This window comes from Calidris pugnax, unplaced genomic scaffold (genome assembly GCF_001431845.1).
Source record: "Calidris pugnax isolate Ruff unplaced genomic scaffold, ASM143184v1 scaffold335, whole genome shotgun sequence".
NCBI lineage: Eukaryota > Metazoa > Chordata > Aves > Charadriiformes > Scolopacidae > Calidris > Calidris pugnax.
The window spans coordinates 1,520,561-1,533,697 of NW_015091148.1; the positions used below are offsets into that span (position 1 = coordinate 1,520,561).

General features: G+C 55.5%; 2 protein-coding genes across 3 annotated transcripts in view; one reads left to right on the forward strand and one right to left on the reverse strand.

The window, feature by feature from the left end:
• The first annotated feature begins 3 nt into the window (after positions 1–3).
• On the forward strand, positions 4–4,248 carry LOC106897949 (39S ribosomal protein L45, mitochondrial-like). Of its 2 annotated transcripts, none has more exons than XM_014958952.1 (8): positions 4–48; positions 357–552; positions 1,023–1,140; positions 1,381–1,479; positions 2,120–2,168; positions 2,448–2,597; positions 2,715–2,888; positions 3,777–4,248. In XM_014958952.1, exons 1-8 carry the CDS (start codon positions 4–6, stop codon positions 3,834–3,836), a joined length of 891 nt encoding a protein of 296 aa, XP_014814438.1. In that variant the 3' UTR covers positions 3,837–4,248. The 2 variants fall into 2 exon arrangements, with proteins under 2 accessions (XP_014814438.1, XP_014814437.1); XM_014958951.1 differs by having other exon boundaries at positions 7–60.
• A 1,768-nt stretch (positions 4,249–6,016) lies between these two features.
• GPR179 (G protein-coupled receptor 179) overlaps positions 6,017–13,137 on the reverse strand; it is a gene marked incomplete at its 5' end in the record, with an annotated part of 21,172 nt that continues 14,051 nt past the window's right edge. Inside the window, 3 exons of the mRNA XM_014958937.1 lie at positions 6,017–7,062; positions 7,250–10,628; positions 12,246–12,977. Coding sequence (XP_014814423.1) covers positions 6,017–7,062; positions 7,250–10,628; positions 12,246–12,977 — 5,157 coding nt within the window. The remainder of the gene's footprint in view (positions 7,063–7,249; positions 10,629–12,245; positions 12,978–13,137) is intronic.

Sequence of the window (13,137 nt, forward strand, 5' to 3'; positions counted from 1 at the left end):
AAAATGGCGGCCGCCATGAAGGCGGGCCTGGGCTGGTTGGGCCTGAGGGTGGGCTGGCAGGTGGGGGCTGGTGAACGGGGCTGGGGGCCGGCGGGACGGACGGAGGGGAAGGGGATGAGGAGCCGTGAGGGGCTGAGGAGCCACGGGGGGAACGAGGAGCCGCGGGATAAGGGATGTGGGGAGTCAGGGATGAGGGAACACGGCAAGGCCGCGGGACGGGGATGGCGACAAGTAGTGGCGCTGGGTGTGTTTACAGCCGCTCTGTGCTTGGGAGGCGTGAAATCAATAAGGCAAGATGTTGGAGCTGTTTCTTGGCCACTGGTTAACTCTACGGCTTCGTTATTTCTTTCCCTTAGGCTGCCGAGTCCATCCTCCGTCCCGCTGGAGCGGCTCCGGCCTGTCTCCTTGTCCCAGTGAGAACGAAGAAGAGGTTTTCTGTCCCTGAATGGGCCAGAGAACTGTCTCCTGAAGAGAAGGAGAAGAGACTCAAGTCTTCAGGGACAATATTTCCTGATGACCGTATAGAACGGACCTTCTACTTGGCCTGCACAGGTGGTAGAAACAGGTGGTCCCTTCTCAAGGGCAAAACTAGGGCAAAGTAGCAGCGTGGAGCAATTAGCTTAAGTGGTGTGACCACGGTGACGGAGTGTCCATCAGCAGTAGGCTGAATTGCCCACTCTGCCTCCTGGTGAGGGATGGCAGCTTCTGAGGTAAAGGCTTTCTGAGCTGGTTGGCCCTTCGTACCTAAGGACAAGGAATAGCGAGGGAGGTCACGTTTTCCACTCCGGAATGTGTCTTTATCCTCCTTTTCCCCCTGGAAGAGGAGAGCAGAGAGCAGGGGCCTGTCACTGCTGACAAGCTGTGTTAGACTACAGTTCTCTGCGTGCTCATATTTCATCTTACAGACATCACCAGGGTAGAATCCTGCTTCTCCACCCCCCGGCAGCCAGGGTGCTGCCTCTTTGTTTCCTTCATTTTGCTGCTTTTGAGCCTCCTCCTGACTTTTCTTCCCTCTCCTGCAGCTGATATTATAGACCCGTACGTCCCTCCCGAGGGCGATGCCCGCTTGACTTCCCTGTCCAAAGATGGGCTGAAGCAAAAGATGCAGAAGCTGAAGCAGAGTGCTGCCTCCCAGCTGGCGTACGTACCTCCTTTTTAATTAGTCTGTGGTGCTGGAGTTTCACTCAGTTCTGTCTTGCAGTGGTGAGAGGGCACCATCCATTGTTGCTGTTGGGTATATCTTAGTGGGGGAGTCTCCAGTTCTCAGTTGCTCCGTGGTAAAAGCTGGGCTTGAACCTTCTAAGTCCCAGTTCATCTGAAACACCTGAGGTGTTTCCAAGTTGTTCTTTACTTGCTGTAGGGCTTTTCTTGTCTTTTCAGTCTGCGGAAGATAAAAGATCATGATCCAGATTTCAGCACTAAAACCTTCCCGGAGAAGGCACAGGAGATATTTATCGAAGCTCACAATTCCCTGGCAAAGTAAGACCCTTCTCTGGCTGATGGGGTTATGTAGGACCCGCTTCTCTTTGCTTGTGTGCTCTGGTTTTCATCCTTATCCTTCTAATCCTTGTACCTTCTTTGCAACAAGTACTTTATCTGTTTCTGCCCCTCTCTCTGTGAAGAGTAGAGCCTTGGAGATCTGGGCAGGGCCCTCTTGAGAATGGAAAGCGGGTTGTAGAGAATTCATTTTGACCTGACCTGCAGAGGAGATGAGCTGTTGCACCACTGGTGTTATCAGTGATGAGTGGGTGGTTGGTGCTGCTCAGAATCAGCGCTGCAGGGAATTGTTTGGCTGTGAGATGATAACTCAACTGGCTGGCTCCACTTTCCAGTAATAGAACAGATTTCAAAACCACATCGTTCTTGGTTACGATTCCAAACACCAATAAAACATTTAGATCATAACTGGCTGCCGGAGGATGATGTTGTGCCTTTCCCTGAAGTCTTGTCAACCAGCTCGTGACCGTGTTCCTGGTTTCCTGCTGAGATCACAGCTGAGAGCTTTGCTGCTTCTGTTTGGCTGGTAGATTGTGTGTGTCCTCTGGGGGAGCAGGAATTTGTGAATAACCCTCTTCCTACAGTTTGTGTGTTTGAGTAACTGGGTGTGTTTCACTTGCAGTTTCAACAAGCAGAAACTTCACTCCCTGGTGACAGAGCGCTGTTACCCAGTAAGTGTTTCTCTGGAGGTAGTGCTCCTTGGTCTTTTCTGTGGACTCTAAGACTCTAAACCTGATTGTCTCTCTCACTTTTTTTTCGGGATATAGTAAAGACAGACTGAAGGGGGGGAAAAATAGACGTCTAAGTAATAGCTATGGAAGTGGGGGAAAAATAGACGTCTAAGTAATAGCTCATGAATAAATGCTCCGTTATATATAGTAGTTTGCTTGTCGTTTAATTCATACCCTAACTAAGTTAGTGCTTTTTTAAATTTTTTTTTTATTTTATAGGAAATGGTGCGTGGGAACAGGTACAAGACCATCCGGTGGAGTTTTTTGGAGTCTCTGGAGCCTCCCAGGGTGGTTCACCTTCGCTGTGACAGCATCATCAACCGCGGTAACCTCTATGGGCAGGTGACGGTGCGGATGCACACGCGGCAGGTACGGCCCCTCCTGCTCCTTGGCTTTCCCCACTGACTCTCCAACCTGCTCCTTGGGTTTCCCCACTGACTCCCACCTGCTCCTGGCCTGACAGATGGTTCTTGGCTCTTCTTCCAGACCCTGGCCATCTACGACCGCTTTGGGCGGCTGATGTACGGGGGGGAGGAGGTGCCCAAGGATGTTTTGGAGTACGTCGTGTTTGAGAGGTACTTGGTCAACCCCTACGGCACGTGGAGGATGCACGGCAAGATCGTTCCAGAGTGGGCTCCACCGAAGGAGCCCATCATTAAGGTAAGGCCACCAGGAGAAGACACCAGGAAACGTAGATCCCTGGTTAATTCTGGACAAAACCAAAGCTCAGCTTCCTGTAAGGGGAAGGTGATGGATTAATCTGCCAGCAGACCTATTTATTAATGTGGGATTAATGGCACCACTCATGATGGGTGTCATATATTACAGCTGCATGGTGCTGGGCTTAGTCCCAGGAGCTCTTTGCCAGTTGTGTGCTTCTGTCCTAGTCATGAATGCAAGTTTTTCTGCCTGTGCCTGGTTGCAGCTGTGTTTTGTTCCATCCAGCAGCTGGATATTGCTGGAGATTTCTATAACAAAAGGAGAAGCCTGGTGTAGGTAACTGAGAGCCATCAGTGCTGTGTGAAAGATGAGAGAGAGAGAGATGGATTCTGCTCTCAACACAGCAAGTTGGGTTTGAAGCTGGCTGGTTGTTCTTGTACCTAATTTTCAGGGGTAACAGGACTTCACTGAAGTCTATGGGGTGTTTGAGGTCCCCAGCTGGAAAATTATATCTATATGGGCTTGGATTAGGATAAGCTGGAAGCTGGAGTAGGAGGCTGAGGGCGTTTTATATGTGTGTGATAATTTAGGGGGTTGCTGCTCCCTGTGTGTAGCCTGGCAAAGGGATGGAGGGGCTCTGTCTTCTTGTATTACTAAAAAAGTCCTAGAGGGGAAGGAGATGAGAACTAGAGTGTGGTACAAGGCATGTCATCCCCTTCTCCCTCTGTGTCCTCCCCCAAGCTGCTGCCCTCTGGTCACTTTGCAAGGCCTTTGTGTTGCCAGAACCCCCTCTTCACCCCTTTTTCACTCTCTGGAAGGTGAAGAATTCCTCTTAGAGCAGTTCAGAGCTCCCCTCTGTGGGGCTGATTTTCTTCCTTGCCTTTTCAGACTGTGATGATTCCTGGCCCTACCTTGAGTCCCTCACAAGATTATGAAGAAATGAAGTAGGAGGTTCCAGAGCCCGTACAGAGACGGCAGCACCAGCGACCCTGGAGGGGAAGAGGTGGAGAGTGTCCGTGGAAGGAGCAGGTTGGATACGGCTGTGCCCTTCCAGAGAGCAGTCAACAAACAAAGCAGCTTCAGAAATGGACTCCAGTCACTAAGAATTTCTCTATAAAGGAGCAAAAGGGGCCTGGGAGGGGGATTCAGATGGGCTCTGAGAAGAGCTTTACTCTGAGTGTGCTGCAGCTGAACCTTCTCTGTGTTTCCCTGGAGAAATCTTCTCTTCAGGATGGCTCCCCAGGGTGCCCTCTGTCCTGAACTTGCCTTGGCACCAGAAATTTGTCCAGACACGGGATATTTGGCACTTCCCTGGGGAGTGTCACAGACCTGGTGGCTTTCATTAAAATCTGCAGCAGTAGGTGTTGGCAGTTTTTTTTTTCCCTGTCCCCTTTCGCTCTCTGTACTGATTCCCAGCCTTTTTATTTTAACAAAAAACAGGGAAAAGCAGCGAGCTTTTATCTTTTGGACTTTAAATCAAATTCCCCTGGGTGGGTGCTACAACCAGGTTCCTGCTGAGTGGGTGCTTGTTGGGGACCAACCCTTCCCAAGCCCAGCACGGGGAGTTTAATAACATTTAACAGCGTTTGTGACAACTGATGCTGCTTTGAAAGGCAGCGTCTCCCACAGCTGATGGGTTTGGGTGTGTTTGTTAAAGGTTTGGGAGGTTGTTGGTGAGCAGCTGGCACCATCCTGTGGACACGGTGACACTCACATCGGGTCCCCTGGTGGTGCAGGTTGTGTGGGTTTAGGAAACACCTCCCCAGAGGTGACCTTTTTCCGTGCCCTCTGCTCATCCCTTCTTACGTGGTTTTGCTCAGATAAACCCCTTTATTCCCTGTCACAGAGCAAAATAGTCAGTATTCATCGAACAACGAAACATTTTCTTTTTAAACCTTGTCTTGCTCTTTAACTGGGCCGTTTTCTAGAGCTTTGGGAGAGTTAAGTGCATTTTTTTTCTTCTTCCTTGGAAGAGATTCCGCGGAGCGTGCGGGGAAGGCGTTACGGCTCCTTACGCTCCTGCAGTCGCTCAGTGCTTCTCCTGAATGAGGCTCTTTGGAGAGGGCAGAACATCATCTCTGTGCTCTGCTAGGAGAGGAGCCAGCCACGGAATCCCTTTCATCTCTTTTGGAAAGCAGGAGGCTGTCACAATCTGTCTGCCTTTCCTGAAAGAGCCTACTCTGTGGAGCTTTTCTGCCCACGCCTGGATCAGGAGCCGGAGGGAATCGGTGCCAGTTGGGCTGGAGCTAAAATCAGCCCGTGGGAGCTGCCTGGTGTGTGGCTGGTGGGACAAGGGCAGTTTATGTGGCTCGGAGGTGACTCAACCCCCACCAACAGATGAGGTTCTTCAGCTCTGAACAAAAAGAGCATGTTTTCTGCTGGAGTGGCTGGTTTTACTGGGAAAATGGCCTTTCCTTCCAGTCCAGCAGCATGGGGCTCCCCATCTCCTCGGCCAATACTCAAACTGTAACTAAACCCAGGTTTCCTTCACAGCCTCGCTGCCTTTCTGTGCTGCCTCCTCCTCGAGCACCTTCAGTCTCTTGCCCACGCCCCAAAAATCAGCCGCTAAATATGCATTTTGTAGATAATACTTTTTATTTTCTGTATGTACACTTACTTACATGGTTGGAGGGTCCTTTGATGTTCAGCGTTGAGGAGCACAGATGCACCAGGGCAACGCCACGTTCTGAGGAGGGTGGAAGTCGACACCAGAGGAATGGCAGGACCAGCCCTGAGCTCACAGGAACCCCCCTGGTTCAAACTGGGGGTGATGGCACCACTGGGGGAGACCAGCTGGGCTGCAGGAGCTCGGGAAAGCCGTTTTCCTCCCAATCTCATCATTTCTGCCCCTGGATTGACTCTCCCCGTGTGTCAGTGCCCAGCATGCCAAGGTGGTGGATTTTGGGGTGCCAGGCAAGCCCTGCCTCGCCGTGCCGGGGGGCAGGAGGTGTAAACTGTCCCCTCCCTGCATCGGTCCCCAAGCCCAGCTGGTTGATGGCCATCACTGAAGCCACCACAGCCATGGCCTTGGCTTTGGTGGACACTTCTGTCCCCATCTGGGCAGCAGCCTCCAGCTCAAGACCTTCTGTGGGTGAAAGCTGTGTCTCCTGGTGCCCAGATGGATGGAGCTACTCCTCCTCCCAGGGGCAGACCTCGGGTTTGGTGTCACTGGGGTGGGCAGCCCTGTCTCTGTCCTGGGGGCTCCCCCCAGTTCTGGGGGGGGTCAGGGGGGGTTCCACACTCTCCACCTCCCAGGGACACACCTCGGAGGTTTTCCTCGTGTCTGTGCTGGTCTGGCCAGATGCTGGTGGAGCCTCTTCTGCTTCCCAGGGACAAACCTGGGTGATGCTGGGGCTGCTGTCCCCCACGGGAGCCGTGCTCCCTCCCCGAGGCGGGGGGCTCCGTGGGGGCTGGGTGCCCGGCAGGACACGGCACAGGGGCTTGTGCTCAGCCCTGACGTCAGATCTGCCCTGGGTTTTTTTCCCCAGTGGTGGTGGAGACCTGGTGCTGGCTCCTGCCACTGGCTGGGACTTCCCTGTCCCTTGTCCCTGGCCTCTGGCAGCTCCCCGTGGGTGCACGCCTGGTTTGAGGCTTTCCTTCTCCCAGCCAGTGGGCTCTGCCACCTCCCAGGCACCAACACTGGATTTTCTGCTCTCCGTGCTCTCGGATTTCTTGGAGGGCTCTTTCCCCATCGCGCTTTGCAGGGAGGGCTCCTCCATGTCCAGGCTCTCCCAGGGACAGATGGCCTCACGCTCGCTGCTGCCCTTCTCCAGAGACTTGGGGGCACCAGCTTTTTTTGGGGGGAGGCTCGTCTGACCCAGGGCTGCTTCTTTCTCCGGCAGAGGAGCAGCCACCTCCCAGGGGCAGATTTCTGCTTTACCACCAGCTTCAAACTCCTGAGCCTCCCAGGGACAGACCTCTGCCTTCAGGCTCTCCACGCTCTGGGATTTCTTTGAAGATGATTTGGGCAGCGCTGGGCTCTTGGCACAGGGTTTTTCTGGTGTCTCCTCCGTGCCCAGGCTCTCCCAGGGACAGATGGACTCTCGGTCCTTGCTTGATTTCTCCTTCTTTGCAGATGTGCTCTCTCCCGTCCCTTTGAGGACACCCTGACTTTCAGAAGGGCTTCTGCTCCCTATGGACAGACCATCTTTGTCCAGTTTTCCTTTTTCTTTACCTGATGGTGGAGCAGCCACCTCCCAGGGACAGATTTCTGCTTTATCAGTGGGCTCGAGCTCCTGCGTCAGATCTGCCCTGGGTTTTTTTCCCCAGTGGTGGTGGAGACCTGGTGCTGGCTCCTGCCACTGGCTGGGACTTCCCTGTCCCTTGTCCCTGGCCTCTGGCAGCTCCCCGTGGGTGCACGCCTGGTTTGAGGCTTTCCTTCTCCCAGCCAGTGGGCTCTGCCACCTCCCAGGCACCAACACTGGATTTTCTGCTCTCCGTGCTCTCGGATTTCTTGGAGGGCTCTTTCCCCATCGCGCTTTGCAGGGAGGGCTCCTCCATGTCCAGGCTCTCCCAGGGACAGATGGCCTCACGCTCGCTGCTGCCCTTCTCCAGAGACTTGGGGGCACCAGCTTTTTTTGGGGGGAGGCTCGTCTGACCCAGGGCTGCTTCTTTCTCCGGCAGAGGAGCAGCCACCTCCCAGGGGCAGATTTCTGCTTTACCACCAGCTTCAAACTCCTGAGCCTCCCAGGGACAGACCTCTGCCTTCAGGCTCTCCACGCTCTGGGATTTCTTTGAAGATGATTTGGGCAGCGCTGGGCTCTTGGCACAGGGTTTTTCTGGTGTCTCCTCCGTGCCCAGGCTCTCCCAGGGACAGATGGGCTCTCGGTCGTTGCTTGATTTCTCCTTCTTTGCAGATGTGCTCTCTCCCGTCCCTTTGAGGACACCCTGACTTTCAGAAGGGCTTCTGCTCCCTATGGACAGACCATCTTTGTCCAGTTTTCCTTTTTCTTTACCTGATGGTGGAGCAGCCACCTCCCAGGGACAGATTTCTGCTTTATCAGTGGGCTCGAGCTCCTGAGCCTCCCAGGGACAGACCTCTGCCTTCAGGCTCTCCACGCTCTGGGATTTCTTTGAAGATGATTTGGGCAGCGCTGGGCTCTTGGCACGGGGCTTTTCTGGTGTCTCCTCTGTCCCCAGGCTCTCCCAGGGACAGATGGACTCACGGTCTCCACTTGATTTCTCCTTCTTTGCAGCCGTGCTCTCTCCTGTCTCTTCACGTAGACCTTGACTTTTAGAAGGGCTTTTGCTCACTATGGACAGACCATCTTTGTCCTGTCTTGATTTCTCTATAACTGATGGTGGAACTTCTGCCTCCCAGGGACAGATTGCTGCTTTATCAGTGGGCTCGAGCTCCTGAGCCTCCCAGGGACAGACCTCTGCCTTCAGGCTCTCCACGCTCTGGGATTTCTTTGAAGGTGATTTGGGCAGCGCTGGGCTCTTGGCACGGGGCTTTTCTGGTGTCTCCTCTGTCCCCAGGCTCTCCCAGGGACAGATGGACTCACGGTCTCCACTTGATTTCTCCTTCTTTGCAGCCGTGCTCTCTCCTGTCTCTTCACGTAGACCTTGACTTTTAGAAGGGCTTTTGCTCACTATGGACAGACCATCTTTGTCCTGTCTTGATTTCTCTATAACTGATGGTGGAACTTCTGCCTCCCAGGGACAGATTGCTGCTTTATCAGTGGGCTCGAGCTCCTGAGCCTCCCAGGGACAGACCTCTGCCTTCAGGCTCTCCACGCTCTGGGATTTCTTTGAAGGTGATTTGGGCAGCGCTGGGCTCTTGGCACGGGGCTTTTCTGGTGTCTCCTCTGTCCCCAGGCTCTCCCAGGGACAGATGGACTCACGGTCTCCACTTGATTTCTCCTTCTTTGCAGCCGTGCTCTCTCCAGTCTCTTTGAGGAGACCCTGACTTTTAGAAGGGCTTCTGCTCCCTATGGACAGACCATCTTTGTCCAGTTTTCCTTTTCCTTTACCTGATGGTGGAGCAGCCACCTCCCAGGGGCAGATTTCTGCTTTATCATCAGCTTCAAGCTCCTGAGCCTCCCAGGGACAGACCTCTGCCTTCAGGCTCTCCACACTCTGAGATTTCTTTGAAGGTGATTTGGGCAGCGCCGGGCTCTTGGCACGGGGCTTTTCTGGTGTCTCCTCTGTCCCCAGGCTCTCCCAGGGACAGATGGACTCACGGTCTCCACTTGATTTCTCTTTCTTTCCAGCCGTGCTCTCTCCAGTCTCTTTGAGGAGACCCTGACTTTTAGAAGGGCTTCTGCTCCCTATGGACAGACCATCTTTGTCCAGTTTTCCTTTTCCTTTACCTGATGGTGGAGCAGCCACCTCCCAGGGGCAGATTTCTGCTTTATCATCAGCTTCAAGCTCCTGAGCCTCCCAGGGACAGACCTCTGCCTTCAGGCTCTCCACACTCTGAGATTTCTTTGAAGGTGATTTGGGCAGCGCCGGGCTCTTGGCACGGGGCTTTTCTGGTGTCTCCTCTGTCCCCAGGCTCTCCCAGGGACAGATGGACTCACGGTCCCCACTTGATTTCTCCTTCTTTGCAGCTGTGCTCTCTCCAGTCTCTTTGAGGACACCCTGACTTTTAGAAGGGTTTCTGCTCCCCATGAACAGACAATCTTTGTCCTGTCTTGATTTCTCTTTACCTGATGATGGAACTTCTGCCTCCCAGGGACAGATTTCTGCTTTATCAGTGGGCTCGAGCTCCTGAGCCTCCCAAGGACAGACCTCTGCTTTATCATCAGCTTCAAGCTCCTGAGCCTCCCAGGGACAGACCTCTGCCTTCAGGCTCTCCACACTCTGAGATTTCTTTGAAGGTGATTTGGGCAGCGCCGGGCTCTTGGCACGGGGCTTTTCTGGTGTCTCCTCTGTCCCCAGGCTCTCCCAGGGACAGATGGACTCACGGTCCCCACTTGATTTCTCCTTCTTTGCAGCTGTGCTCTCTCCAGTCTCTTTGAGGACACCCTGACTTTTAGAAGGGTTTCTGCTCCCCATGAACAGACAATCTTTGTCCTGTCTTGATTTCTCTTTACCTGATGATGGAACTTCTGCCTCCCAGGGACAGATTTCTGCTTTATCAGTGGGCTCGAGCTCCTGAGCCTCCCAAGGACAGACCTCTGCCTTCAGGCTCTCCACACTCTGGGATTTCTTTGAAGATGATTTGGGCAGCACCGGGCTCCTAGGATAGGGCTTTTCTGGTGTCTCCTCTGTCCCCAGGCTCTCCCAGGGACAGATGGCCTCTCTCTCGCTGCTGCCCTGCCCCAGAGATCTCACCGGGCTGCCCAGCGCTGCCTGGCGTGTGATGCGCTTCTCCCCCTTGGAAGCCCCCCCAGGCCCCTGCTTTGCCTTTGGTTGCTCTGAGGGAGGAGCAGCCACTTCCCAGGGAAAGATTGCTGCTTTTTCTGTCGATTCGAGCTCTGGAACTTCCCAGGGACAGACCTCTGCCTTCAGGCTCTCCACGCTCTGGGATTTCTTTGAAGGTGATTTTGGCAGCGCCGGGCTCCTGGGACGGGGTTTTTCTGGTGTCTCCTCGGTGCCCAGGCTCTCCCAGGGACAGATGGACTCTCGGTCCCCACTTGATTTCTCTTTCTTTCCACCCATGCTCTCTCCAGTCTCTTTGAGGAGACCCTGAGTCTCTTTGCGGAGATCTTGATTTTTAGAAGTGCTTTTGCTCCCTATGGACAGACCATCTTTGTCCTCTCTTGATTTCCCTGTAACTGATGGTGTAACCTCTGCCTCCCAGGGACAGATTGCTGCTTTATTTACTTGATGGTGTAACCTCTGCCTCCCGGGGACAGATTTCTGCTTTATCCATCGATTTGAGCTCCGGAACTTCCCAAGGACAGACCTCTGCCTTCAGGCTCTCCACACTCTGAGATTTCTTTGAAGATGATTTGGGCAGCGCCGGGATCCTGACGCTGGGTTTTTCTGGTGTCTCCTCTGTCCCCAGGCTCTCCCAGGGACAGACCTCCTCCTTTATGCTCTCTGCTCTCTGGGATCTCTTGGACTCCCCTTTTGAGCGCTCCAGGCTTTTCCTAATGAGCTTTGCAAAGATCCTGCTGTCCTTGCTCTCAGGCTGATGGACACCCATCTCTGCAGATCCTGGTTTGTTTTCCCCTTTGGAAGTCCCAAGCGTGTCCTGACTTGGTTTTTCCTTCCCCAATGGAGCTCCGGGCTCTTCCCAAGGGCAGATTTCTGTTCTAGGAGGTGGCTCATCCTCCTCTTCCCATGGACAGACGTTGGCCTTTCTGCTCCCGACGGTTCCCAGTTGCTTGGATGCTGGTTTGGGCAGAGCTGGGTGTTTTGCCACGAGCCCCGTGCTGAGCTGCTCTGTACCTTCCCTGGGGCTGGGGGCTCCTCGCTGGTCCCCCCCCTTGTCTGCAGCTGGAGCCATGTCCCTCGTGCCCCTCGGGGCTGCTCTTTGTGGGGAAACCCCATTTTGCACCCGGGAAATTTCCCCATCCTCTAATTTCCCCGCGTCAGGCAGGGCTGTTCCCCTTTCCCAAGGGCAAACTTCTGCATCGCTGTCGGTTCCGGCCACTTCCCAAGGACAAACTGAAGCCCGTGGGCTCCTGGAGGTCACTGCCCCGTGCTGAGCTGCTCTGTACCTTCCCTGGGGCTGGGGGCTCCTCGCTGGTCCCCCCCCTTGTCTGCAGCTGGAGCCATGTCCCTCGTGCCCCTCGGGGCTGCTCTTTGTGGGGAAACCCCATTTTGCCCCCGGGAAATTTCCCCATCCTCTAATTTCCCCGCGTCAGGCAGGGCTGTTCCCCTTTCCCAAGGGCAAACTTCTGCATCGCTGTCAGCTCCAGCCGCTTCCCAAGGACAAACTGAAGCCCGTGGGCTCCTGGAGGTCACTTCTGGCAGCTCGGAGCTTTGGGGAGCAGGTTTGGGTGGGGGTCCCTCGCTGCTGGTGCTGCCCCAGGGCCGGCCAGGTCCTCCCAGGCTGCTCCCACTCTCCTGTGCCCGCAGCAAACCCAGGGATTTGGGTCTGATGCTCTTCACCCCCTTCCCCAGACCCTTCCTCTCCCCGTCCTCCCTCTCTCCCTCTGGTGGAGCCCCCTCCGTGTCCCAGGGGCAGATTTCTGACCTGAGAGTCCTTTCCCCTTCCCTGCTCTCCCATGGACAAACCTCAGCCATCCTGTCCTCCCTCTCTGAAGCCGCTTTGGGCGACGCTGGGGGTTTTGCTGGTGGTTTCTCCGTGCTCGATTCTCCCTTGGGGTGGCCACCATCCCCCTCCCCACTGCCCTTTTGCTCCCAGGGGCAAATTTCTATTTTAATTCTGGAATGGCCCTGGTTTTGCCCAGGACTGACAATTTTAATTCTGTAATGGCCCTGGTTTTGCCCAGGACTGACCTCAGTGGCCGTGCTGCTGCCTTTCCCCACCGCAGCCGGGACCACCTCCACGCTCTGGCTCTTGGCAGGGACCCTCTGGGTGCCCCGGCCCCCCACGGGACCAAGGGGTTCAGGCTGGCTGCCCCCCTTCTCCAGCCCCTTGGCTGGGCTCTCCCTGCCCCACGGGACCCCACCGTCCTCCTGGGGGGCAATCGCCTCCTGGCGCTGCAGGGCTGCTTTTCCTGCTGGGATAGCGGGGGGTCCCTGGGGACAAACCTCAGCCCCCACCTTCTCGGTGGCTGCTCCCCACACACGGGTGGTGGGTGAGTGGGGGCTGCCTGGGGTGGGTTCTCCATTTGGCTGCTCCACCTTGGTGCGGTCCTGGGGTTGGATGGACCTGCTGCCCCCATCAAGCCCTTCAGCTGGCCCGGCCACCCCTTCTTTCAGTGCCATCAGCCTCGTGGTGGCCCCAGGAGCATCCTTCCCCAGCTCTGCCATGGGACCCTTGTCCCCTCGTTGGGGAGGTGTCAGTGCTTTCCCGCTGCCGGCCACCGCTGGGGTCTCACAGGGATCTTCAGCTCCTTCTTGGTGGCCAGTTCCAGCATCCAAGTCCCCCTGGGGAGCACCGGGCTCCTCTGCCACCTTCTCAGTGTCTCCTGTCCCCAGGGCTGGGCTGTCCCACCGTCCTTCTGCCTCTCCCCCCCAGTACCCCCAGTCTGCCCCTTCCCCGTCGGTGCTGGCGTTGTTGTTGCGCTGGGGGGGGACCGTCCCCCCCTGCCACACCGGGGGGGTGGGCTCGCTGCCCGGCCTCTGCCTGCTCCACTCGGGGCTTTTGGCGGCGGGGTCTCTGCTGACCCCCCCGAGGGACACGGCCGATGTCTCTGCCAGGGTGGGCTTCTCCCTCCTGCTGCCC